A 27930-nucleotide genomic window follows, 5' to 3' on the forward strand; every position below is an offset into this window, starting at 1 on the left:
CAGCCTAGTTTGCCAGTCACATCAATTAGCCATCACTCCAGTGAATTAGCCATCACTCCAGTGAATTAACCATCACTCCAGTGATGTAACAGGTCATCGGGGGGGGGGAGGGGAATTTTCACCTTCACCGCTTGGGCAGTAATCTGGCGGAGCAGATCATCCGCCCGTTGTAGAATCCATCCAATTTTCATCCCACTGATTTTCAACCTGTTACCACCAGCTCATCTGTAGATGTTGAGGGTGATACCTCTCAAACCAGCATAACCCTGGATCACCTGATTACCGTTCCAATATAAATGGGACAAAATATCTTGAACTTTCAATCAGTAGACTCAGCTTCAAATCCCTTAATTCCATTAACATTCACACTCCCAATATGCTTGTAATTTGGGCTTGGTTGTCTGAGCTATAGACGGAGGTATAAATGGCCAGAAAGTTGTTCTTATGGACACTGCTCAGTTATACTTCTTCATGGGTTAACATTGACAGCAACGATGATTGTCCTGAGCAACATGAACAATTTGAGTGTCGAGGAAGAGGAGAAAAAAGGGAAAGTTACATTTGCACATACTTCCTTATTTGTCTCCTTTCAACAAAAGATGTAAAAACACCCGTGGTTTATGTTAAAATAGGTTATGTCCCTAGTTTTATTCCTCCCTTAAGAAGAAATGTGGTGGCTTTCAACTATGCAGCACTGATGCATCACCTTTATATTTCTCTTGGGTAATATACCAGAAATATACAGTAAACCATACCATGAAGCAGAACATTCTTTGGATTTCTTGTTCAAAAGAGGTTGCTTGATGATTTGCAAAATAGTGCAAACATTATCAGCACACATGGTTATACGAAAAGTGGATGAAACAGAATTACTTCTGGTTTCTCAATTAAAAGAAATAATGGTGCTCCTTAGGGGCAAGAGACAGCATACTATTCACTCATTTTTCTATTATACGACACAGTGATAGTTATTTTTAGTTTATCAAGAGAGGAGTTTTGTACCACAAGCCTATAATTTGCCTTTCAGATAGTAAACACTTTTCCTCCTTTTATATGAGATTTTCAGTATTTGCTCACAGCATGATTGACATTTTCTGCTCAGAGGAAGTATTTTGCTTTCAAGACACACAATGGAAGAAATTCAATCCTGTAGAAATAATCACTGCTGAGCAAATTTATTATATACCAAAATAGGAAACTAATTTCTGTACACTGTGAATCAGACTTAGAATCTGATTGGAGGGATGAATAGGCAAAGTATCATTTTACAAGAATGCCTTAAAATTGTACAAGTTAGTAGCGATGTATTTATTTTACTGGTTTCATTATTTCGTTAGCATAAATATTATTTCAGGTGAATTTTCAAAACTGTGATAGCATAAATAAAATGGCATGAATATTCTTTCATATCTCAAATCAGGCTTCCAGTCCAGCTCAGAAAGATGGGATGAAAATCTCCTCTTTATGCCATGTTGTAAATGAAAGGAGCTTTGCACTCTTGACCAAGTTGCAGGTTGTCATGGTTCCACAGTAGAAAACTGTTCATAGATTAACACTAAATTGCAGTCTCATTCAGAGAAGTCATAAGGATAGCTGGTGTGGAAAGTAGAAAAGTATATAGTGGTGCAATGCAGGATGGTGCTATTTTCAGAAATGGGATTAGGGGCATTGTTGGGATAGAGTACAGGGAGTTTCACATTGCACGTAATTGATGTCATACCTGACCTGGTACTGGTTGACACTGACACTCGGATCCCAAAGTGAATGGATGTTCCATTTCCCAACGTTGGTATCGTTCACTTTGAGGAGCATGAAAAATGACCAAACATTGGTTGTAGAGGAAGCCTGTGCTGATTTCACAAACAGATTTCATCCACTGCAGTTATGATGAGCCTAATTAGTTCTTGGCTGGGTTGCTCCATGGAGCACCTGTCAAAAGGAGAACATTTCACCTCAGGGGAGGGACTGAATGGTAGACTTGTCCTGCAACAAGCACATCTCTCATCAGCTGTTCAATAGGCAGCATTTACAATGATCATGGAGAAGCTTGTGGCCTTAACTGACCTTTATTGCCAGTTGAAGGATGTGACATATAGAGGCCTTCTTGAGGGAAAACGAAGGATAAACTTTGATAAAATGGTTGTTTTACATTTACATCACATTAGTTCTTTTATTTAGAGTTTGAATTAATAAGATAAAGGAAAGAAAATATTTTTGAGTTAACACTGATTAAATTCAAAGAAATAGAAAGGTTAATTTTCTACCATGCCTCAATTGTAATGCAGCATGTATCATACGCCAGAATGAACTTTCCTGTGATTTGCTATGGGGAAAATGATGCTACTTAAGGCTATGGAACATAATTCAATGTACATTGAGCTCCTACATCATAAAATTGTTAATAATATTCACATGATGGTAATTTTAAATTCAAACACTTTCACATCTAAATTTAATTGCAATTGTAAGAAAATATCTTTAATCAATCTTATCATCTGATTTATATTCCAAATAATAAAAGCAACCTGTAAATGAATTGAAGGCAGTAATCCAATCGTAAGAGTTCTGATGTTGAACAAAACCATTCAAGCTTCACTTGTGGTTATGACATCATCTGAAGCCCTTGATTGGATTATTATCTTGTAATGCAATTACACACATCCATTATCCTATATGTACACTGTATTGGAGACCATAATTTGTGATTCCTTATGTTTGTTACCAACAGGCATATTGGCCTTTCCTTACAATGTTTTTGATGTGTACAGTTCCATAAATCACAAATTTTGAACATTGAAGACAATTTCATTTCAATATTTTTTTAATACTAAATTCAAATTTAATTATACTGAGTCCATTGGTAATTACTTTTTATCATTATTTTATTGCTATATAATAATTGTATAGTTATCCCAAGACATTTCCTTGAATCTTTGGCTAGTGGTTCAGCAGATTCTTTTAACACCTCTCCATAATCTGCCCAGTCCACTGAGTAACAATGGCTTCTGTAGTACATCAGTTTCAGAAAGTGGAATTTTTACTAGACAGCTATTATGACATATTGGGTCAGTCAGAAATGAAAGATATTCATGCAAGCATGCAATACTTGTAATGAAGTCTCACTCTGACCTTCTGTATGATTGATTCTGTAATTTAGTTTTCTCAGGCTGTGCCAGAAATGAAATGAAATCATGTTGAACAAGTTCTGAATACCCACAGTGCACTACGAAAAATCTTCAGCCCAAGAGGCTTGAGGGGCAACAGCTGAGCGATTTATCTCTGCACTATTATAAGCTTTGCTAGCATTCAGAATTTCATTTTTCTCATTTGGTTTAAGAGCTTAATTCTGCAGGTAGTTGTGAATGAAAAAAAATAAAACACAGTTCACATATAAATTGTCAGAACAGGAGTATGTGCAGAGGGCTGATAAAATGTCTGAATAGAGCTGACCTTTCATGTTGGTGAAAGTTGCTGGGGGATTCATCCTCATAATTACCATATAGATTATTTTATTCCTCTTCTGCAATGAAACATTTCAGAGAGCACTGCTGCTGATTGAATGAAAATTGAACTTGTTAACGGTCTTTCCAGCTTTGACTTAGAAGTGCTAGGGGACTCTGCTGTATGTTATGTAAGGTTAGTTTTAATGAATTCTGATATTAACTCTGAAGGAACAGTGAATGTCAGAGCGAAATGCATCATTCTGTAGCCCCCATTTATTATTCCGTTAATGCAGTAGATTTCACTTAAATGTATATACTTAAATTGAGTGTGCAATTCACGGAAGTGCACAATATTTAGAACACCAGTTCATAGCTACATATACTGGATTTAGCCCAGTAAATTGTATATTTAGGAGTCTATATTCCCCTAAGTTCAGCCAAAATGTTACACTTTCCCATGTTTACAGGCAAGACTATAAATACAGTTGCAATCCCTATTTTGATTGAAAATGTGAATTGATGCAGCTAATAGCTCACTACAAAGAAAATTGCTTTATATATCAAACATATTGGAGCAGAATTATATATGTATGCCAAATCCTGTTAGTGAATATTCAATTAAGCCTAAAAAGAAAGTGTTTTCATGCAATCAATGTGGAGCGAGCATTGATCTGTGCATTTTACCTCATTGTAAACATTTACATAATGGCTTTGTTTTTTTGTTGTTGTGATTTGTGGGATATTTAACTTCAAGCAGCACTACAGATAGCCTTCATTTTGTATGTAAACACTGTACATAACCTCCAAATCAATTCATGTTTTTAATCAATTTAGTGAATTAACAACCTTGTTTACAGAGTTGCAAGTGAAGTAGCTATTTTATGCATCATTAAAATGTTTAATGTCTGGAACGTTTTGTTCTTTTGGACGAAGTGTTCACTGCACAGTTGTTTATCTTCCTTCGACTACCAAATGAAAATTACCTATGGAATTTTCCATTATAGCATAATAACTTTAACATGAAATAAAATGGCTTGCATGATTCTGCAATTCCAATATTTCCCTCAATTCAACATTTAAAGAAGTTAATATCTATGATGAAAATGAATGAATCTTTTATGTAAAGCAAAATCATTAGTGGGTGAAGGACAATAAAGTGGTGACTAGAGAAACCGGACATGGCGGCTTTAAGTATCAGAAACACATATCTTAAATAGTTGATGATTTCCAGAATCTGTGGTTGTCTCTTGAGTTCCTCAGAGTGGCTTAATTATAGCTGATTTTATCCAATAAAAATTGCATTCATTCTTCCCATTGACAATCCATGCTTTGCACATTTTTTTATAAGATCTGAATCAAAAAAAGCAATTTATAATATCATTAATAGTCTTCATGAAAGCTGCCATATTTCGTATTAGCAGTTTAAATTACAGCATCTTTGTCTTAAATTACAAGAGCTGACCTATCATGTGCTGTGGCAATCAGTTTGTTTTGCTACAAATACGTAATGTGAGTTATGTCAACACTTGTAAAGATTTTCCCTTTTTTTCACATTTATGTCAACATTTATTTTCTAGGTTCATAGTGATACAAATAAAGACTTTTCATCAGGATATCACTAACTTTGAAGTGGGCTGCATTTGAATATTTTTGTGGTACCCATTGTGGAAAGATTAATAGCATCAGAAAACAGGACCTATTGTCATAGTACATGCTACCCTCATTATAAAGCTTTCTGTTATGAGGCTACTTGATCTTGGCTCCTGGTATTTTCATGCTTCATTTAATGTTGTTTAATATTATGGGACATTACTAAAGCATGTATCTCATTACAAAGCACAAAATGATTTTCTCCCACAAACCATATTATGAGGAACCAGTACTAAGAAGCAAGATTATAACAGCAAAAAAATCCTCTGGATGCAGAAATTAACCAGGAACATAAAATTAAGTGACAGAAACACGCCTGAAACAAAGTGCTGAGTTCATAATCTGCCATTTTAATTTGTGCCAAAAACTACAGTGGCACTCAGGCTTCTTAATAATCTACTAAAAATCCCAAATCTTCTGCTCAACTGAAGCCACGCATATAGATAGTGGCAAAAACAAGACACCAGCTTTGTGGTGACCTTTCCCACTGGGATTGAATTAGAAATGAAATATATATTTGGATTGTACATTTACATTTTTGATTATTTTTTGTGCTCATCATGGTCAGTGATATGAAAGGAACATTTTCCCGCTTTTTACAGATAATCAGAATCATAGAATTGCATAGAATGTACAGCAAAGAAACAGGCCATGTGGCCCAACTGGTCCATGCCAGTGTTTATGCTCCACACAAGCCTCATCCCTCCCCTCTTCATCTAACTCTATCAGCATAACCTTCTATTCCTTTCTCTCTCATGTGTTTATCAGGCACTTAGTGGTCCCAGAGGCATGTAAAGCTCTTTCTGAATAACAAGTTTTGGCACCAACCTCTGAAGAGCATGCTTTATTGCAGCTATGTACGTTTCAGCCATCCTTTGGGCTCTCTGAGTGAGATGGACAATTTAGTACCAATTAGTGCGAGGCTACAGGCAGTTTTTGTGCTGTGGACATGGGCTAAGCAGCATGGAAAGAAAGTTTCACTCTGTTACCCTGGGTCATATTCAAACTGAGGTGAACATACAGTGTGCTATCCCACTGGACTATCCAGTTCTGCCTGAAAGTGAATTTCCAGCCCTCGTGGAGAATTGTTTAGGAAACTACCACTGAAACATGACAATAACAGAGGGATCACAAAGCAACTTCAATTGATTTTCATAGGTTACTTATTTAAATTACATTATTGTTTTACAAGTGAAAGCTTACTATGTCATAAATGTCATAAACAGAATATGCCATTAGCAGTGATGACGTAAGATAAATGTTTGTACTCATTAGACCACTCTAACTAACAAGTGACAATCTTGCTCACAAGCTATTTGGTCAATCTCATTTATGGGTCACAAGTGACACATGAGAGATATCTCCACAAGTGAGCCTGATCCTAACTCAGTCTTACTTGTGGAGATATTTATCATCATCTTATTACTAATCACGGTATTGCTTCTATATTTAGCATTTGGAAAGCCGAATAAGCAAAGGCCTTTCAGCCCATCATACTGATTTCTTCCGTAGACCATGTGCAATATTCCCTAATCCTCGCGGGTCACGTTTCAATATTTATGCATCCCCCCACATCTCTACTATTCAGTCATGTCCTGGTGTCCTCCATGGCTTTCCCCCAACTGCAGCTGCACAGGAACCACTGGGGTTCATCTTCCAGCAGTGTGGATTGCCTGCCCTTTATGGAACCTGCCCAATTTTCATTCCATTGAAATCAAGATGAAAATCTACCCCATTGTGTCAAGAGAGTAGTTAGTTATCTCAAACTGTATCTAACCATCCCAATCCCATTCCCACCGGATTATTATAGAGTTCCTTTATAGTGCTAAAATGGAATGACCTAATCCTTTTGTCTTTAAGGTCTGTGTCCACTTAATGTATTTTTGAACCTGTTTTATTCTTATTCCATTGCAGGACCTGGGCCAGGTGCAAGTTCCCCAGTACCACCATGATCCGACCATGGGTATGAGGTCTGTTGTTCACATGGCGGATGTTAATCAAACAGGAATAATGCAACATAATCAGTTGACCACTATTAACCAATCACAGCTGAGTGCACAATTGGGATTGAATTTAGGAGGTGGTAATATGCCACATAATTCGCCCTCACCCCCTGCTAGCAAGTCAGCAACCCCATCTCCTTCTAGCTCTGTAAATGATGATGATGCTGAGGAATTCAACAGGGTATGTTGTTTGCTTACTTACAGTCAAAAATGCTTATTCATGAATTTACTTCCAATTGTTCTTTTGGTACTTTATGCATGTTTTTAAATTTATAATACACTTTGCAGTATACAGCTTTATTATATTTTATAGGAATCATTCTTGCTGTTGTACCGAGGCACTTAATTTTATTTATATAGTTTTTGTAATGGAAATAGATAGACATTGTTTAATGTAGTATGCTTATTTTTCTACTCTTCCTGCTTGATTTATTTATGGAAATAGTTTGGGTTCAACGCAGACAAACTGAATTTCAAGGTCAATAATTGCTAAGTCTCTTCTGGCCAATTCTAAAGAAAAAGTAAATGAACAGTTCCATCAAATGTCACTGTTCATTTTTATAAGATAATTGCAATTTTTAAGTTTGCTTTGAGAGAGTGATATTTGATTAACTAATCTGCCTTGATTTGCTTTTGTTCTGTCAAGCACTTTAGAGATTGTTTTAAAGCCAGTTAGCTAATCCAGATCAAGAAAGGACAGCTACATATTTGATTGCCTAGAGCTTTGATCTGCTGTTGCTAAATCCTTCATGATTCAAAAGTATATTGTATGTTTAATGCCTAAAGACATTTGATGCATTGCCATTTTTTGATTTATCTGACTAAATGTACAAATATTTGTTCTTTCAATTTTACCCTTGTTAGTGAGCATTAGAGTCCTAAATGAATGATCATTTTTCAACATAATTTAATCAAAGGAATATTTTTCAGTCTTACAATTTTAATCAACTTGAAGTGAGCACTTACTGTAACCAACTATTCTTCTAATGACCTATTTCAGGTGAGTGTTGAGAAACGAGCTGCAGTAGATTCAGGAAAAAAACCCAAGACACCAAAGAAGAAGAAGAAGAAAGATCCCAATGAGCCCCAGAAGCCAGTGTCAGCTTATGCTCTATTCTTCAGGGACACTCAAGCTGCCATTAAAGGACAAAACTCCAATGCTACGTTTGGAGAAGTTTCCAAAATTGTAGCATCCATGTGGGACAGTCTAGGAGAGGAACAAAAACAGGTGACTTGTAGATACTCTGTACAGACCATGGTAGGGTCACAAACAATCATGTTTTTTGCTACTAAAATAGATTTTGATAATATGGCTGAATTGCATTAACATATATTACATAGGTAATGAAACTAATTGGGGGTAATTTTAACTTTTGGTGATAGTGGAAAAATGGTGAAAATGGGCCGCATGTTATACACATCACCTGATTTTCCATTCCATAGAGGTTATGGAAAGCAAAATCAGGAGAGGTGTTTAATAAGCAAGCAATCAGATATCGCTAATTTTACACTATCATCAAAACTTCCAATTAACCCCATACTATCCACACCATTTTTATAAGTTCTGTTTAATCGTTCAATCTCTTGTACTAAGAGGCTGCTGGTATGTCTTGATCCAATCATAAAGGTTTTATTAAGCAGTTTACAAGATAAGTAGTAAAAGATGTTAAAATACAAATTATAGCACACTAAATGAGATGTTGCAATACAACCTGGCAAAAGCTTCACACCGACAAGGTTCCGGGTTGATCAGTCTCGAATGCTCTTGTGATAAGATATTGAGCGGTCCAGTCACTCTGAGACTATTCTAACAAATATGTTTTATGCTTCTACCTATATACCCACAATCAAACACCAAAATCTGCTGTTTCCCAAACCTTCTTTGTGTTCACGTCAATCAAATTCTCTGTAAGCCAAACACCATCTGCTGATTCTCGTACATTCCACAACAAGATAGTAATGCTTCCCAAGCCATCATGTTTATAAACATCGATAGTGCTCAGAGACATGGGGCTCGATTTTAAAAGGGTGGTGGAATGGCAGCGATGGGGGGAGGGGGATCAATGCACACGCAGCAAGCCCAAAAATTAAAAACTTACCTTTCCCTACATGTTCGCAAGGTAATTGATGGTCATTAATCTTGTTTTTGGGTTTCGCGCCCAGCAGCCAGCCTGATTGACAACCTGACTGCAGACAGGAGCTGCAAATGTGGGGGTGGGGTGTGGGGCAGATAAAGTGAGAGAGAGAGACATCATTTGGCGCTGCAAGAGAGAGTGGGGGGACAAAGATGGGGGGGTCAAGATCGAGGGAGGGACATTGGACATTGAAGCGGGGGGGGGAACCTCGAGAGACTTTGGAGAGGAAGACATCGGGGAGGGGAGTCATCGGAGAGGGAGGCATCGGGGGGGATACATCGGAGAGGGAGACATTGGGGGGAAACATTGGAGAGACATTGGACATCGGAGCAGGGGGTGCAGGTGACATTGTTTCAGAGGTGGGTTTATTTTTTTTTATGTTATGAAATGTTATTTTATTTCATTTATTTACATTATTTTTGTCTGATCCGGCCCTTCCCGTCTGATTTAACCAGGCGTGGATTGGAAGCCGAGGGAAAGTCGCCCAGGTAAGTTGAAAATCGTTTTTACTACCTAATATGTAAGAAATGAAGTACCTTAAGTACCTCAATGTGGTACATTTGCTTCGTTAAATATCGTCCCGCCAGCATTAATTGCCGGCGGGACTTCTGGGTTCGGGAACGGAGCGTGCACCCAGATGCATCTTTGTGCGATGCAGAAGTCGGCAGGCTGGAGCCGGGTTGGTTTCCCGCTCCTCATTTCCCTGATTTTTATAGGCCCTCTGACCCCAATGCACCGGCACTTCCATTTTAAAATTGAGCCCGTGGTGTCTCATGATGTGATCAACCAAGTTGAGACAATTTCGAATAAATGCAAACAATATCCAACGAAAACCTGCGAGAAAATGCTGTTTCTTACATATTCCACCTATTGAGCATACAAGGTGTATCCTTATTAGGATCACACGTCCACAACAGCCTGAGCTCACAGCTCAGGAGCACAATACAACTATTTGCATACATAGCTTTTTATACATTGAGGATATTACACAAAGCATTATAATAACAATTACAATAAAAATCAACAGAGTAAGAATTCGAACCTGTGAGAGGACTGTAGCCCAGGGATGCTGTCCTACGTTATATATTGTTTTCCACCATTTATGTTCTCCTAGCTGTCCTATATCCCTTTCTACGGCCGCATTTTGTTGTTGTAGATCAATTAGGTGGTGCTCTGATGTGATCGTCCGGTCAAGTATAGTTTTAAGACTCAGTGACAGTGGTGGAATCGAATGTCCAACTGTATAATCGTCTTCTTGGCTTCCTCCCTTAAACCGATTTCCACCGGAATTTCCGTAGCATTAGGAACGTTTACTGGGATCAGGACCAAACTTGCAATTCTCGTAGTAAAGCAAAACGATGGAGCTTTGCATTCCATGATGGTAAACCAATTCCGATGTCATCACACAGTAACGACCCCTTCCCATGTATCCATGTATTGCTAGTCCCGATTTCCACCTTTGAATACCACAAGCTGGGACACTTTTCTGGGTGACGTCGCACCAACACATCCACGAGCCCTTGATCAGAGTACAGCAAGATAAATCTGATGCCACCCAGGTTTCTTCACTCTTTGCCAATACCTTTGGATTATTAACCAATTCCTTATAAATGAGCCGTGCATACTGCACATGATCCCTTTGGACATCTGTGTCTTAGATGTCATCGTGTCACTTATTACTTCATCAATTGTCTCCTGAGTCCGCCGAAAGTTGTCAACCATCTCCTTCAAAGACACTAAAACTTGTTGCTATTCATCCAACGACCCTGTTGTTACCTTATTATCCCCTTTCATAATACCTTATAATTGCTTTCTCATAGCTTCATGTTCCCACATGCTTTCTTTATCTATCCTGTTCCAAGAGGCTGTCCCTGCTCAAATATGTTACATTGAGAAAAGCACAACAGAAAACCACCTAGTCAAACCAGACTCATAACATAATTGTTTGCTTTTATTTGTTCTTTTTCTCTTTCATTCTCCAATTCTCTTTTTCCTTCTTTGTTTTCTTTTCCTCTATTTTTTCTGTTTCCTTTCTCTTTTATTCTGCCACACTCTCTTTTACTGTCTCTTTTTTCTTGTGTGTCTCTTCCTTATTCCTAGCCTTTCCTCAGTATCCATTCTCTGTTTTACAAATTTCCCCCCACAATTTCTAAGAGATCCTCCCTTTGACAAGTAGCTCTGCTTGCAAGGTCCAGCTATTTTAAGGTGCCCAGCTCACAGTTCTGTACCTTGCATTTAAGTAAGTGCCAATAATTCCACGGTAAAACTCTCCCCTTCCCCCTGCCCCCCACCCCGATCTGACAGCAAGAACCTCTAGACTCAATTATTTCAATGGTTTCCATTCTAGTTTCCTGTCCCCCACCATCCACAAACTCAACGGGCTCGATTTTAGGGTCGGGTTTCCTGCGGGTTTCCAGCGGGGGGGACCCGAAAATCCTGATATGAGGTCACGTGACCGGATCGCGCCGCGATCCCGACCACTTCCGGGTTCCCCGATGACGTGCGGGGCTGCGTGCGTGGCCCCCGCTGGTGGGAATCCGCAGGCAATTAAAGCCAGCGGGGTTCCACTTGAGAGTACTTACCTTGCTTGTTGAGGTCAGTTAATGAGCTGAATCAGCTGTCAAAAGAGGAAGTGTGGGATTTCACCTGCATCGCAGCGTGTTTCCCACACTGGGGGAAACAGTCTCTCTCCAACCAGGCGTGTTGCAGCCAGCAGCCTGTGGCAGGTGCCAAGGTGCACCCCACGGGGGAGAGCCCTCACTCACGCAGGAGGCCACCGCGTCACATAGGGCAACCCCTGCCCCCCACCACCCCCCGCCAAGCCAGAGGACAGACCGACACAAAACTGCAGCCCCAGTCCGAGGAACCACCCACCTACCCTGCACAACCCCTCAGACCAACAACGGCCAGATGGGTGGTGCGTGGACACCCTCAGAGGACGAACAGCATGACCAGCCCCAGCAGCCTCGCAGTCCACGCCGTCCGCCGCAGAGATGTGGAGCCCCCCAACACGGGGTTGTTGCACGCCCACCTGCACAGCAAGAGGGAGGGCTACCGCAGAGAGAGACGCATCGCAGAGGGCACTACCCTCGCCACATGGTCCACAGACCGAGGCGAAGCTCCCCGGACCTCTCCGAGCAGCAGTGCACACGGAGGCGCAGATTCGCTCGACATGTAGTCGTGGAGATCTGCAGGCTCTTTCATGCCGAGCTGCTCCTGCCTGGCCCCAGCAACAACTGCTTACCTGTCGCTGCCAAAGTCACCACTGCCCTCCACAACTTCTCCTCCGCATCCTTCCAGGGTGCAGCCGGCTACACCGCCGATGTCTCTCAGTGGTCTGCGCGGAAGAGCCCTGCAAATACACCTGCACCTACTCTGCAGTAACACAATGGGTGGCATCAGTGGTGGGTCCTCATAGTGATACCCAGGAGCGGACATTATTGGACACAACAGACAGGATTCGCGGAGACATGGCAGTGGTGGTGCCAATATAATGTGTGCTGTTTGTTGCTCTGAAATTCAACATAGGTACCACCCATGGCAAACCCTCCGACACCCTTGTGCACCCCCTTCATGCTCACGAAACATTTGCCTTACGCTGCCTCCTGCACATATGTGATGCATGCCCTGTGGCTGCAGCACAGGTGGTGGCAGGTTGAGTGAGGCTGGCCGTGAGGGAGATGCACGAGAGGGTGAGTACGGGATAGAGCCATGAGATTGTATGAGGATTGGGTCGCGTGTTAGTGGCAGGATGAGTACTGGCGAGGTGAGTAGGTGGAGGTAAGATGAGGATGGGGTTTGAGTGGGTATGAGGGGTGATGTGACAGAGTAGTGTTGGCGGTGCCGAAGGAGATGTGGGGTTGGGGCAGTGTTGTGGCAGATGGAGTGTAGGGGAAAGACTTCGTGTTCTCACTGTGGCTGACCTACTGAGGTCATTGCAGCGCCTCCTGTACTGTATGCAGGTGGGCGATATGTTGGTTGCGCAGGTGACCCCCTCTGCCACCTCGAGCCAGGCCTTCTTGGTGGCAGAGGCAGGCCGCTTCCTCCCGCCCGCCGGGTGGAAGATCTCTGTCTTCGCCCTCCTCCTCACCCCATCTGATGATACCTGGGATGAGGCATCATTAAACTGGGAGCAGCCTTCCCCCTGGGCTGCTCCATGCTGAAATTTGTTCCATTGGTTGCAGCATCTGTCAGTGGAGGACTGCCCCTTTAAATAGAGCGCCTCCAGCTGACAGATCGTACTGTGCATGCGCAGCCCGCCCGACGCGCAGACCAGCAGCGCGGACCCCGGAGGAGCAGTTAATTGATTCCTATTAGTGTGTTGCCTGCTACGATCGCGCGGGCAACCCACTAATTTCACCGAGCGTGTTGACTACGCTCCCGAAACCCAACCCGCCGGAAACCCGCAGGCCTGGTAAAATCGAGCCCAACTTGTCTATAACACAGCTGACCATGAGCTTTCCCATACTATGTCCTGCTCACCCATCAACCCCCATCCTCACTGACCTACATGTCTTTCTGTTCCTTAATATACAAAATTTAAACTCATTGCCCTTATCTCCAAATTTCTCTACAGCCTTGCTACAACCATCCCCCACCATATCTCCAACCTTATATCCCCTTCCCCCACACATTTGGTCCTCTGACTCTGGACTTTTGTGTGCCCCCTTCCCTCCTCCATTGGTGGCAAAGTCTTCAGCTCCACTCTCTAGAACACCCTCTCTAACCCCATCACCTCTCCACTTCTCTCCTCCTTTAATCGCCTTCTGAAAAGTCATCTTTTTAACCAGAGTTTTGGTCACCCCTCCTAATCTCTTCCTTTATGGCTCAGCGACCATTTCTCTGTCTATCTCCATTTCTGAAGCACCTTTGGACCTTTTTTGCATGAAAGATGCAATGCAAATGCAAATTGTTATTGTTATTATTGTTGAACATAGAGGTTTTCTTTAAAAGTGAGAAATTTAGATAAGTAAAAATCTTTCCATAGCCAAATGCTATAAAATTGCTATATATTGACGGCTAAAATAATCTGCTACATGTTGATCCATATTTGAAAAGCATGATTTCCTTGCAAAAGTCATAAATGTACAAGGTTAATGAATGTACAAGCATTTTAAACTTGAGAATATCTGTTTTTTGAATATAGGTATACAAAAGAAAAACAGAAGCTGCTAAAAAAGAATATCTAAAAGCTCTTGCTGCATACCGAGCCAGCCTTGTTTCAAAGGTAATCTTCTAAAATTGCAAGTTGAACGTGGTCTGTTTGCTTATGCTGGGTTCTGTAGTTCATGCTAGGTAGTGGGTTACTGCTGGAGTCAAACTTAATTAAACCTTCACAAATCACATAACAGAACTTGGTTTTATATCACAAGTTAGAACATAAAGTGAGTGACAAAAATGTGTGCAGCACATATTGGATTTATGGAAAAACCTATGTTTCATCATTTGTCAACTCTGTCAGAATAAGTCAGTACAATAACACGTGTCTCATACCATCTCTAAAATCTGAGGGACAAAATATACTTTTTTAACAAAATTGAGCATACACATGATATGTGTCAGCCTTGGTTCAGTGGTAGCTCTTTCGTATCTGAGTCAGAAGGTTGTGAGTTCAAGCCCCACCGCAGACACTTGAGCACATAATCTAGGCTGACACCTCAGTGCAATACTACACTGTCTTTCAGATGAAACATCAAATCGAGACCCCGTCTGAATTCTCAGGTGGACACAAAAGATCCCATGGCACTATTTGAAGAAGAGCAAGGGAGATCTCCCGTTGTCCAGGCCAATGTTTATCCCTCTATCAATATCACTAAAACAGATTATCTGGTCATTATCTCATTGCTGTTTGTGGGAGCTTGCTGTGCACAGCACATCGTCGCAGGTTGAGAGACCTTTGTTTTCATTTCTTTACCTTTTGAATTCCCTGACTGGCCATCTTCTTAATTGGCCGGATCTTGCTGGAAAAATAACGGCATATTCACGATGCACACTGTTATTAATGTGCAAATCGGCCTGCAAGTTCAGGGGATTAAGGGATATGGTGTGAGTTGCGAATCTATAGAACTTGCTGGTTGATTTACATCGCTTCCAGTTAGCGTCGCATAAACAGCATCTTGCCTTTAGCCTCCCAGTTATTTTTAAGAACTTGCTAAATTTGCACATTAATTGACCATTAAACTTTTAAATTTTTTTCTTACTTTTCCTTTCTGTCTCTTTTTCTCTCTCTCTTAATCCCAGTTTTCTTTCCCTCTCTTTATTTCTCCTTCTGTACCTGATTTGACTCTAATTCACCCACTCTAATTCACCCTCCTTCTCTGTCGTTCCTCTGTTTCTGTCTCAATTTTTAAATCTCATCGGTTAAGGAGATACACTGTTGGTCCTGCCCTGTTGCCCTCGCTAGGCCGTTATCAGCTCGCACTTCCAGCAAGTTGCTGGGCAAAAAAAATTTCAAGCTGAAGGATGAGGAAAAAGTCTAACTAATGGCGCATGGCATGAGATGCAAAATCTGGCCCATTATGTTAATTACTATACTTGAAATTCATCTTATCTAAGGTTCAAAATGCTGGCTTAATTACTTATTTTTCAATGTATCGAATTTCTTCAAGTTATTTGAGAGAGATTTACAACTAATATAAAAGCATTCATTGTTTGGGCAGTTAGGAAAATGTTACCTATCATGAATACAATGGTTAGAATGAACACACTGAAGCAATAAGCAGAGAATGGAGAATCAACCCGAGTTCTTTAAAATCATTTGTATTAAAAAATAAACCTTTTATAATCAAAGATGATCTTATTTAATATTATACATTTATATTACCCAAAATGTATTACTGTTTTCCCCCATAAATGAGCACATAAAAATAAGGTCATTTCCAAATAGTTACCTCAGTAACCTGGCATTTTCTCAATATTGTTTCATTAGCGCCTGACAATAGGAATACCTTGTCATTTAACAAAAATGAACAAGCAATTGAATAACTACCGCAGCCTTATATGTCAATAAAAATTTCAAATATCGTGTTTCAAAAATACCATATTTGTCAGAGGCATGTTTATGGATACCATGTTATTCTACTTCCTGATTAGTTTAAATTTGCACTAATTGAAATTTATCACAGGGTGCTATTGATATTATCTGATTTTCATGACTACTTTTTATTACATAGATGGTTGAGTTATTTTCCCTTCACGGTAATGATCAACAATATCAACTTACCAGATAACTAACCACATCCATAATGTACCCTAGATCTGATTCAAACTGTTCCACTGCACTCCACTGCACAAGTATGATAGCATATTGTATTTTAATTTTAATTTTGTAGTTAAATACTGTTTGCAGAAGCATTCATCCAAAACTGATTCTTTCTTAATGAGTTGATTTTGTCAACCCTTCCTCCCCATTTATATATCTCTATTTTGTTTGGTAAACATTACAACAAATATAATGGGGTGATTTCAACTGAGGAGATCTCCTTGAAACATGCCCACTGCTTATCATTGGTATCAGTGGAAACCAGTCATTTAGAATAGTGGACTTTCCTTATTTTCTACGTCTCTGATACATATGTGCTGAAACAAATCAAATTATTATCAGAAATCAAAAAGGAAAAGGCAGCCCATTACAATCTGATTGCACTACCATCAATGATTAGGAATATTTTTTAATGTAGTGATAAACTGTAGCTAAGTATTTACCCCAACTGTACAGAATTATAGTTACCTTTCCTTTTATAACATTATCAATATTACATGCGAGTATAGAGTGTTCTATAAAAGTTCTAATGTGTTACTTAGTTTAAAGTTCCTACATTTTTTCTCTCCACAGGCTGCTGCAGAATCAGCTGAAGCACAGACCATGCGATCTGTTCAGCAGACTTTGGCATCGACTAGTCTTTCAACTTCCCTTCTTATGAATCCATCACTTTCCCAGCATGCATCTGTCTCAGCGTCAACCCAGTCTCTGCAACAGACACTGCCAAGGGCAATAGCCCCCAAACCAATGAGGTTGCCCTTGCAAGGCAATCAGCTGGTGGCATCAGTTACTATAGCACCAAACATGTCAACAAACATTGCCACACCCTTGGGGACTTCTATGGGCACCACCATGGTCCCCACTCCACCTTCGCCCCAGCTAAGCCCTCCATTGCAGCCTCAGCAACACCAGATACAGCAGATGCAACAGCATCAATTGCAACACTTTCAGCAGCATCAAATGCAGCAACAAATGCAACAGCAAATGCAGCATCAGCAAATACAGCAGCATCAGCATCAAATGCAACAGCATCAAATGCAGCAACAGCAGATGCATCATCAAATGCAGCAACAGCAAATTCAGCAGCACATGCAGCAGCAGTTACAGCAGCAGTTGCAACAGCAGCAGATTCAGCAGCAGTTACAGCAAATGCAGCTACAGCACATGCAGAAACAGCAAGTCCAGCAGCTGCAACAGCAGCACCCGCCTCAGCACTCGCCACCTCAGCATTCCCCTGTTGCATCGCAGTCAGTGGTGGCCTCACAGATTACTTCTCCAGTCCCCACACGGTCAAGTCCACAGCCAGCCCAGCAACAACAGCAATCTCCACTACAAACCCAGGCCCAGACCCAAGTATTGCCACAGGTCAGTAACTATTAAAAATGGAAAGTTCCCAGCAAAACAAGGTGACGTGTCATTTTATACTGACATGACTAATATTCGTAAAGTGGGAGCTGGATGGTATTTGATAAATTGATGAATCTGGTGTAATTAATTATCTCAGAACTGTTTGCTATAAATAAATAAAAATGTACTTCAAGATGCTCTTTGTCTTGTGGTAAACTGATCCCAACATGGATTTTTAAAATCAATTATGCACCCGTTGAGTTTATTGTTGATTAAAATGTGAAGCTGAGCATTTTAGCTCCGTTCTGTACTATGTATAAAATACATTTTGTACAGCGACACATTTCCCTTATATTTCTTTGAAGAAAATGTACAACAATAATCCAACAGATTGTTTAAATAAAAGTCATAACATTAAAAAAATGTGTGGTAATTGGTATAGTCATATTGAAATATTCAACATAGAAATGGATACATTTGTCAAAAATATCACTGCAGAATTAGGTCAGTAAGGAAAGATTTACATTAACCAAAAAACATTTAGTTTAATTGGTGACTTCTAGTAAATGATTCTGTATAGTTACAGATCGTGAATTCAATTATATTAATTGCCACATTCCATATTTGTTTTTTATTCTATAGGCATTAATGTCATTTTTACAATTCTACCATGCCCCTCCATCACACACTGAAATTAAAACTGCCTTTGCATAGATAGATAATATAAACTCTCGATGGCAGGCACTTGAGTGCTGTCACCTAACAATCAGAAAGGGACCAGAATTCACGAGATGTATCAACTATGGGAAAAACTGCTATTGATCTTTCCTTGTAGGGAAATCAACAAATGTAATACTGGGGCGAGAAAAAAAACTTTTATTCAATCATCTTTACTTTAAAGTCCATAGAATGAACAGATCTTACTGGGTTTAGTTTGCTCTTGAGAAAGGCCTTCATAATTCATAGGTATTGATGAATCTTTCACACTCCTGAAATGAACCCAGTAGATAATGCACTGATTATTTTATTCCACAATGGGATGACGATCAGAAAAGTGCAATTACACTCAATGTACTCTATGTATGCTGTTTTGCAAATTAAAATCTATCTGCTGTCCTATCTCCAGTGACCATTGGATTTTCAAAAGGCCTTCTATAAGGTACCGCATTGTGGACTCATGACTTAGGTCAGCTTATGTGGAGTCAGTGGACAGGTAGCAGAATGGATAGCAAAACGGCTACAAAACAGAAATCAGAGAGTAGGGGTTAAGGGTAGCTACTCAGACTGGCGAAAGATGTACCACAAGGATCGGTGCTCTTGTTCACTGTTGTTCACAATTTACATTAATGATTTGGATTCGGGAATCAGAAGTACAATTTCAAAATTTAGGGGGTGTAGTTAATACAAAGGAAAAATGCAACAAAATACAAGAAGACATGAATAAAATTTGCCGAAGGAGTATGTAATTGGCAAATGAATTTCAAAATAGATAAGTGTGAGGTGGTGCATTTTGGTAGGAAGAATAAGGAGGCCATATAATGCTTAGATAATAAGTCTAAATGAGGCAGAGGAGCAGAGGGATCTGGGGATACAGATACACAAATCGCTAAAAGTAGCGATGCAGGTTAATAAGGCCATAAAAAAGGCAAACCAAGCACTGGGGTTCATTTCTAGAGGGATAAAATTGAAAAGCAGAGGAGTTATGTTGAACTTGTATAGAACCTTGGTTGGACCACACTTGGAATGCTGTGTACAGTTCTGGTCTTCATATTATAAAAAGGATATGTGGGGAATTTGAGAAGATGCAAAAAAGATTCACAAGGATGATACCAGAACTGAGAGAATATACTTATCAGGAAAGGCTGAACAGGCTGGGGCTCTTTTCTCTAGAAAAGAGAAGGCTAAGGGCTGACCTGATAGAGGTCTTTAAGATAATGAAAGGGTTTGATAGGGGAGATGTAGAAAAAATGTTTCCACTTGTGGGGGAGTCCAAAACTAGAGGTCATAAATATAAGATAGTCATTAATAAATCCATAGGGAATTCAGGAGAAATGTTTTCCCCAAAGAGTGGTAAGAATGTGGAACGTGCTACCACAAGGAGTAGTTGAGGCAAATAGCATAGATGCATTTAAGGTGAAGCTAGATAAGCACATGAGGGAGAAAGGAATAGAAGGGTATGCTGATAGGGTTAGATGAAGAGGGGTGGGAGGAGGCTCGTGTGGGGTATCGATGCCAGTATAAAGACCAATTGGGCCGAATGGCCTGCTTCTGTACTGTAGACTCGATGTAATTTGATGAAATGAGTTTAATTCTACTTGAAGCAGGAAATGAATCCGAACCTCTTACCAATTGAAGATACACGTGCCTCACGTTTTAATTTTTGGATTTTTCCATTGAACTCCTTTGTGTAATATTGGACGCAAGTTTTTTTCATAGTGCTCCCCACCTAGTCATCCACAAAGCATCCGAATGTAACAAACTGCTTCCGCAGCCCACCATTCTGCACCCAAAACTGGAATGAAAGTAGTATCATAAATGCATACCACATATAGAAATACTGACAAGAATCTAAGAAAATGAATTAAAGAAATAACATTCATTCTATCGGATTGTGTGTTCTTGTAAATGGGTTGTGGTCGTAAAAGATCTTATCAGTTGTCTAATTTCTCACCAGTAAATGAATCTGTAATTTGTGTTAATAGCATTGAGAAAAAGGTACTGAGCACCTTTGTGCATACTGCCTGCACACAGATGGGATTAGCAGTTCACATTATTTCATTTCTCATCCAAGTGCTTCAGGAATGAGGCTGCAGTCATAATGTTTTCTGGAACAGCATGGCTGCCATCCCCAGCTGTCTCCAGTGATTAATTACAGCATCTGTCCTGTCAGAAGCTATAGTGAAGAAGTCTGGTTAAAATTGCAAATTAGCACTGGCAACAACCTTAAACTGCTGATGATAAAATGAAAATTAAAAACAGCAAGTGTCATGCATGACTGGAATCCCAATACACACTGGGGTACATACTAGAGTATGTGTCCATAGCTACCAGCTATTAGATGTAAACAGAAATTAAAATAATGAGCACTCAGGAAATAGCAGGTATTGTGTTGAGCCTGGACTACATGTTTCATTGATAAGGGAACACGGATTTCTCCTTTGCTCTGCAACTGTTCAGTATTTTGATCCTTGTGTACAAATATTTAATAGTGTAGTGGAGTATATCTGATTAAATTCTTAAATCCATTGCTTGGAATAAATTAGATGGGAAGAAGAGAAAGCTTTGTGTGTGCAAATTATCTCCTCCAATTAGCATTTCATCTGCTATCAGAAAATTAATATGAATTAGGCACTGTTACAGTATAAAGATAATTCAGCACAAATCAGCTTTTACATTTTATTGACAGGTATAATTACATTTTTACTTTTGACAAAAGAGTAATATGATTCATATTTTAATTTATGTTTATTTTTGGCTATTTCAGAAATTAAAGTTTGCGTGACTCGTTCTGCCCTAGGGAAATTAGCTGTCTCCAATGTAAAATTATGATGTGATATCTCACTCACATGAACACAAATTTTCTGTCCCTTCATTACCTATTCATGGCACAAATATTTTAGACATTAAAAATGTACAATCACGTAGAAGAATAAGATGAGTTTCAGATTTTTTTTAACTTAATGAGGTTTAAATAATTCTATTTGATTTCATCTAATGCAGCAAGACAACACACTAGGGTCTTTCCCATGTTGGTGGAGAGCTGTATCATCATTCCCATTAAACAGCTTTGACATTAGTTGAATGAACACAAAAAGTTTTAATTATAGTTGGCACTAGGTCATTAATCACCAAGTTAGAGTACAACAACCCTGGTGACTGTAGGCAGCATAATTTCAGTCAGCCATTATCACCTGACCCATTGATGTTTGCAGTATTTCGAGACAGATGGATTAAATATCTCAGGTTTAACCAGTGTCTTCTGCCTTGCTCAATTGAATAGTCTTTAAGCATTTGAAAGGCTTCTTTCTATTACCCACTTCATGGAGTAGTTTTCAGTACTGGACTTGAGTATAACCTTTCTTGCCCCTTTGTTTGGCTTTTGTTTTGTAACAGCTGTTATCATCGTTTTTGGTCAGCTGTGATTGCTGGAGGGAAAATAGGACCAGATGGTGTTTTGCTATGCATGAATGGAGTGTTAGAGCAGTTTGGACTGAATAGGCCACGATTGAATGGTGTCTATGCACCACCTGCCCCCTTAGCAGCAGTGCTTGGATCAGAGTAGCATGATCTGTCTTGGACTTAGTAGACTGGGATGGAAAAAAATAGAGAACTTTGTTGGATTTAGCCCATATTTATTGATCTGCCGTGCGGGCAGGAGCATAATGCAGAACACAGTCAATTTGACTTAATTGGATATGACACCACATGTACATGTAATCTATCATTGTTTTCTTTCAATACAGGTTATCTGTTTGTTTCCATGGAAACATGGTATTGTCGTAGTGTAGTATGAGATAAAGGAAGGAGGCAGGAATATATTTGAGTGTGTATTTTTGCTCTTGTTTAGTCTTTTTGTAATTATGTTGCATGTAACAAAGATACATAGATTGTGATTCAAAGAGAGTCTACATTCAGTTTTCCAGTGCAAACGCTGCTCTATGAAAATGCAGAAGCAGGATAGCTTACTTGAACCACATACTGTTGATCCAATTAATTTCTAAGATTAAAGCGTGCAAAATGGTGTTTTTACTCATTTTTAATTTGAATTGTAATTACCAATTATTGTGCGGAATGTACAAGGACAAGCTCTCAGAATATAATGCTTTTTTGAGACGGTAGTGCCTAAAATGACCCCTCTTTTGTTGCGGCGTGCTTTGCCTCTCTAATTTGTATGCAATCCTTGCTAGCCCTTGTCTGTTGGAAGCCAAAGTAAGTATAATTTTCTTCATTCCTGTATCCTGCAGGTCAATCACTCCCTTGAAAAGAATGAGTGTGAGTTCTGTTACTATGTATAAGGTTTAGTGCTTGACCTTAGACAGTATTCAGAACCGAGACTGGGTATTTTCTTTATTCTCTTTCATTGTGCATACACTGTGCTTAGCATGAGGCTGGAGCAAGGGTGCAGCTTCACATTCGATATAGGAAGGCAAGCTATTAGGACTGAAAACACCTTATAGGGACCCCAATTTATTCAATGCAGGAAGAGTTAGTATCATTATTCCTTGCCAACTGTTAATACTTATTCTATGACATTTACATCTCGTTTGAGCACTACAGAGATAGAAAAGTTCTCTGGCTCTTTGCCGTCCACAACAGAACCATTTAAACATTGGATTAATTAGAAAAGATTCAACTATTTAAATAGTTTTTAACTACTTCCAGACCTTTTCACCACCTACGCCTGAAGTCCAGCCTATCATCAGCTCTCCCCCACCAGCTCCTGTGGGTGCTACCACTCCAATACGATGCATGAGGACTGGCTGCACAAATCCGCCAATCCAGAGCGTGGAGTGGGATAATGAATACTGTAGCAGCGAGTGTGTAGTTAACCATTGCAGGTAACATTTCACATATACCTGTTTTATCAGATTAGTTACATTATCTAAAATGTATTTTTCAAGACACATAAAGCAAAAATGATTCCTGTGCAAGCAGTCTGCACAAACGTAAATAAAAATCTCTCCATTTGCAAAACGTTAGTATCTGCAGTGGTAGATAATAATATCTAACTTATATTTTTGATGGAAGTCCATTTGTGACCGGAAACGAGGGTTAGGCAATACTTTTGATGTTGTTTGGAACATGACTATACATACCCATCTTAGTGTATCCATTTCATTATGGTAAACTTGATCTTAGCCATCAATCACTGTCAGTTTAGAACAGATCAAACACAGATTATCCCATCAAGTGTAGTAATGTACAGGAAGATGAATCTTCTGAATGTAAAGACTGATGTTCTTCATTGATGAAGCTTGGAGCATAGTGGCTAAACATTGCTTTTTAAAGATGGAAGTATACTGATCGGGACAGTTTAGAATGGATGGAGGATACTGTAGATATTCACATCTGATACGTTATGTAGGACACGTTGATAAGTACTGACCAATTTGGTGGGTTTGGAAAATGTTAAAAACGTTTCCTTTACCCAATGCAGTAATACAAACAATAAATCATGATGTACTTGTGATAAACTGTAGTACACAGGGTCACTGCAGCTGTTTATGAATCTAAAGGTGCCTCATTCTGTCTTGATGTTAACATGAGTCCAACTATTAGTTCATTGTGCCATTTAATTGTTCCTTTTTGTTGTAACTCTGAATAAAAGTATATAAATATCTGACCTCTTGAGTGACGTACATGGTACTTAGAAATGTGTACATATTTAAAAATTATTTGGATGCTGATATTTTCTGCAGATCCTATTTCTAAGTAATGAGAATAGTCTGTGCATTTCTTCCTGTTAGTGAAAGAGTGTAAAATGTGGATGTTATCCACAACAACAAACAGAAATAAAATCAGGACTGAATGTCATTATTTGCTGGTTTTAACAACATTGCTATTTTGCACTTTGCGATGTTTTATTGAACAGTGACTCCCCGTTAAAGCTTAGATGTATTTTGAAATTTATATTTGAAATGCTTATAGTGTAAATCCTATATTACTGCTGTTGGTTGAGTCTTATTTGCCAGCTGGTTTATCATAAAATACCAACACATGAACCAGGATATCGAAAAATTACAGGGCATTCCACTGAAAGGAATGCCTGATGTTTTTAGTTTTTTTGTTATTTCCTCTAGTTACAAATATCTTATTTGCAGATTTGAAATCATAAGATGGGTAATGGGATTGCGGTGAGATCGAGAGACAAATCTGTCAACATGCACCTTATCTATTACTTTTTTCTGAAATATTTCTTGCAAATTCTAATTAAATCAAAACACATCGCCATGATCTGATAAAGGTTAAGATGCATGTTGCCACTAAAATCTAATTTCAAACCTTTGCTCAAATGTCATTTTCATTCTCACGTCCAGATTGATTGGCAGAGAAAAGAGTTTAATTATCTACCTGGCCTTGGAGTACATATTACAATACTGAGAATTTTTGTGTAATGTTGCTTCAGATTAAATGTGATAGCAGTGAGGTTAAAATCTTGTGTCTTCTGTAGGGATATCTTCATGGCGTGGGTTGCCTCTCGTAATCAGAGCAGTACTGCTTCTGTGAAGTGAAGATTTGCCATCGATGTTTTGCAGCCAAAACTCGGCATTTGTCAGACAGACTGCCAAGAAGATGTTCTGAAAGGCAGGCTGACATGCTTTGTTTCCTTGTAACTACATGGGCACAGACTTCAGAAGGCTTTCCAGTGACAGGCTGTACAGACTTTCTTTAGGCCCACCTGCCATTTCTGCCAGTGCCTGGAGAGCTAGCCATTTTACATTGTGTAATGTAGCTTCAGATGATTATTTTGTTTGACATGAACTTAAAGGGCATGGCTTTTAGTAAATGACATGCCTCTGCATGATTGCTGAAGACTGTGAGAAGACTCAGATGGAAAAACTACTTTTCTTTTGTGACAGTGATGTCATTGTGACCAGTTGAGACATAAGGTACTGAGTGAAGCCTAATACTTAAATGGAATGCTAACTAAATTTTTCTACAATAGCTCGATTACTTTTTAATGGCTTAAAGGGGAGTTTTGATTTTTGTTCAGAAATTGTTTTCATTTTACATATTGTACACAATGACCAAGTTTAAGAGCGTTGGTTTCTCAGATGTAATTATTTTCTAATTTCTTAAGAAACCAGGTTCGTTGTGTAGTCAAGAAACCGTGTGGCGCCCATATAATAACATCTTTTCCATTGTTAGTATCATCTATTTGTTCTGCAACCAAAAAGAGTTATTTTACTATGTACTGTATTGTAGGAATTGCTTTTTGTATGGCAATGTCTTAGCATAGTGTGCTCAATTTAACTGTGCCTCCTTTAAAGGAGAGTTCTGTGTATAAGGCCAAATGCTTTAAAAAAGCTCCTCTTTAATGCAGTAGTCAAGTTAGGGATGGCTAGTGAAATAGCCTGTAAACCAAAATCAATAATGTTTAATATTTTTACTTTTGTTTGTATTTAAATTTTTTGTATTAAAATTGGTGGTCTTATTTAAGGTTTAATTATTGAAAAACGATAGCTAACGTATTATTGATCCACCTTTCAGTGAAACATATGTGTTCCTTAATTCAGAAACAAAAGTTTTCTTTCTCTATTGTAACTGATATTTTAATTTCCTTATTTTGGCTGTAATAAAAAGTGACATGAAAATACTTCAGAGACCGTGTCATGAACCATTTGAAAGATAAATTTCCCATTGTGGATGGCAGCACTATGACATTTTTCCACATAATAAGCAAATGGTACTTTAGGGTATTACAATGACTGATGTGCCACAACCCATGTGGGACAACTGAACCCACCAGAATACACAAGAGCTGGGCAAGCTCGACATTTTCAAGGTCAAAAAAGCCACCGTCAAATCGGGAGTCTAACTAGGCACTCTGAGCCAGTCCCTGAGTTCAACCAAAGTAATAATTTGGAAAAAGATTTTGTTGTTAAGAGCCATAAAACATATTGGTGGGGAAATTCCTCGGAGCTGCTCCTGCTCCACCGGCATTACTTTGTAAATGGGCTTTCAGGTGAAGTAACATTGGCGGAGTGGGAGCAACTCTGGGGGAATTTCCCAGCCATTGTGTTAATGTGACGGGGGTTCGTTAGCATTGTGTATTGCCAGCTCAAAATGTTGCATTAGAGAGGATTTGTGTCTGCAGTTCCCTCCAAAGTAAATTCCCGATCCTGCTCGGGCAGTAAAAAGAGCTATTGGCTGTAGGTAAAGGAAAATTGAATGGGAGCAAAACTCAAGGATGTCTCCTGTACTTCTAAGCAGCTGGTTACTGAATCCAATTGGCAGAAAGCCTGCTACTTGTCCTCATGATCCAAGGATAATGCGCAGTGTAGGGAAATCTATTTTGAATGGTAGAAAAATATAATTATTAATGGTTGCCAATGAGGTGTTTCTATGTTGGTTCTCAGCCGCCGACTCCTGTAGCACAGATCTCAGGCAGCTGATGAGTACATTAGAATAAACGTGCCTTTAGACTAGGAAGATCTGTTGCTTGTTGGGTCTTTCTGTAGCTAATGAATGTGCTGCTCTGGCATCAGCAGCGCTGTTGGCGGTGACATCGAGGAGCCGATTTTCAACTGTCGCCCACCTGTTGCTCACTTGTTGTAAGATCCAATTTGTTATTTTCAGGTACAAATGACAGCTGCATGGGCCACACATACCCTACCCATTTGTACCAGGCAGTGTGCGGCCTAACCAATGGTTCTTAAAAGGACCACTGGTGACTGCTCCCGAAAAGGCCCAGAAACTTTTTTGGGGGGATTTTTGTGCTCTGCAAAAATACTGTGACCCGCTGCCGGCCCATGCTCTCCCCCTCCTGGATCGGCTCCTGCTGGCCAGCTTCGCTTAGCGTATGAGCCGACCGATTTTCCAGCTTCCCACAACCAGCGCTCGTTTGGTGCCTGCAGGTCGCCGGCTGCATTCAAATAAGGCCGGAGCCTAAAAAGGTTTCGGTCCTCCTGACGCCGGCTTTGGGCAGTTGGCACAGCCACTCCACCGACTTCACACCCATTTTGGAGTGGGAAGCGTCTAAGACTTAAAAGTTCAAAGCGGCGGTCGATTGACACGGGGGAACTGGCATTAGAAACTATTCTGCCAGATTCTGGTGTTGGCACACAATTGGGCATACATAGCATTGGGGCAACTGAGGGGGAATTAGTGGGATTTCTGGTGACGTCCGCATGGGTGTGGGAAGAGAGGTGGGCAGAAGAAGCCCCTGCCCCAGCTTCTGGCAGAAACTGGCAGCATAAAAAAGGGGCAGAGAAGTGGCAGAGCTGGGTCTTGCCCAAGAATCCAGCCGCCCACCCCGACTGCACTGCTCCCCCACCCTCAACCCAGGCCTAGAATTTTTTGACCTTGGGTTATAATTTCCTCTCCCGACCCCACTTCATCTCAATTTGACTCCTCCCTCTCGTGAAGGC

The 27930-nt window shown here is 39.8% G+C and overlaps 1 protein-coding gene across 3 annotated transcripts in view; it reads left to right on the forward strand.

Moving 5' to 3' along the window:
• The window catches only part of tox3 (TOX high mobility group box family member 3), an 85656-nt gene extending 59594 nt beyond the window's left edge, over positions 1-26062 (forward strand). Inside the window, exons 4-9 of one of the 3 annotated variants that reach the window (XM_067997471.1) lie at positions 7008-7277; positions 8097-8324; positions 14378-14458; positions 17066-17857; positions 23222-23397; positions 25011-26062. In XM_067997471.1, the coding sequence (XP_067853572.1) occupies positions 7008-7277; positions 8097-8324; positions 14378-14458; positions 17066-17857; positions 23222-23397; positions 25011-25071 (1608 nt within the window). In that variant the 3' untranslated portion in view covers positions 25072-26062. Of the gene's footprint in view, positions 1-7007; positions 7278-8096; positions 8325-14377; positions 14459-17065; positions 18126-23221; positions 23398-25010 lie in introns of those variants that run through there. The other 2 variants (XM_067997472.1, XM_067997473.1) reach the window with 2 other exon arrangements.
• Positions 26063-27930: the final 1868 nt, after the last annotated feature.

Source organism: Heptranchias perlo, chromosome 16, assembly GCF_035084215.1.
Source record: "Heptranchias perlo isolate sHepPer1 chromosome 16, sHepPer1.hap1, whole genome shotgun sequence".
NCBI lineage: Eukaryota > Metazoa > Chordata > Chondrichthyes > Hexanchiformes > Hexanchidae > Heptranchias > Heptranchias perlo.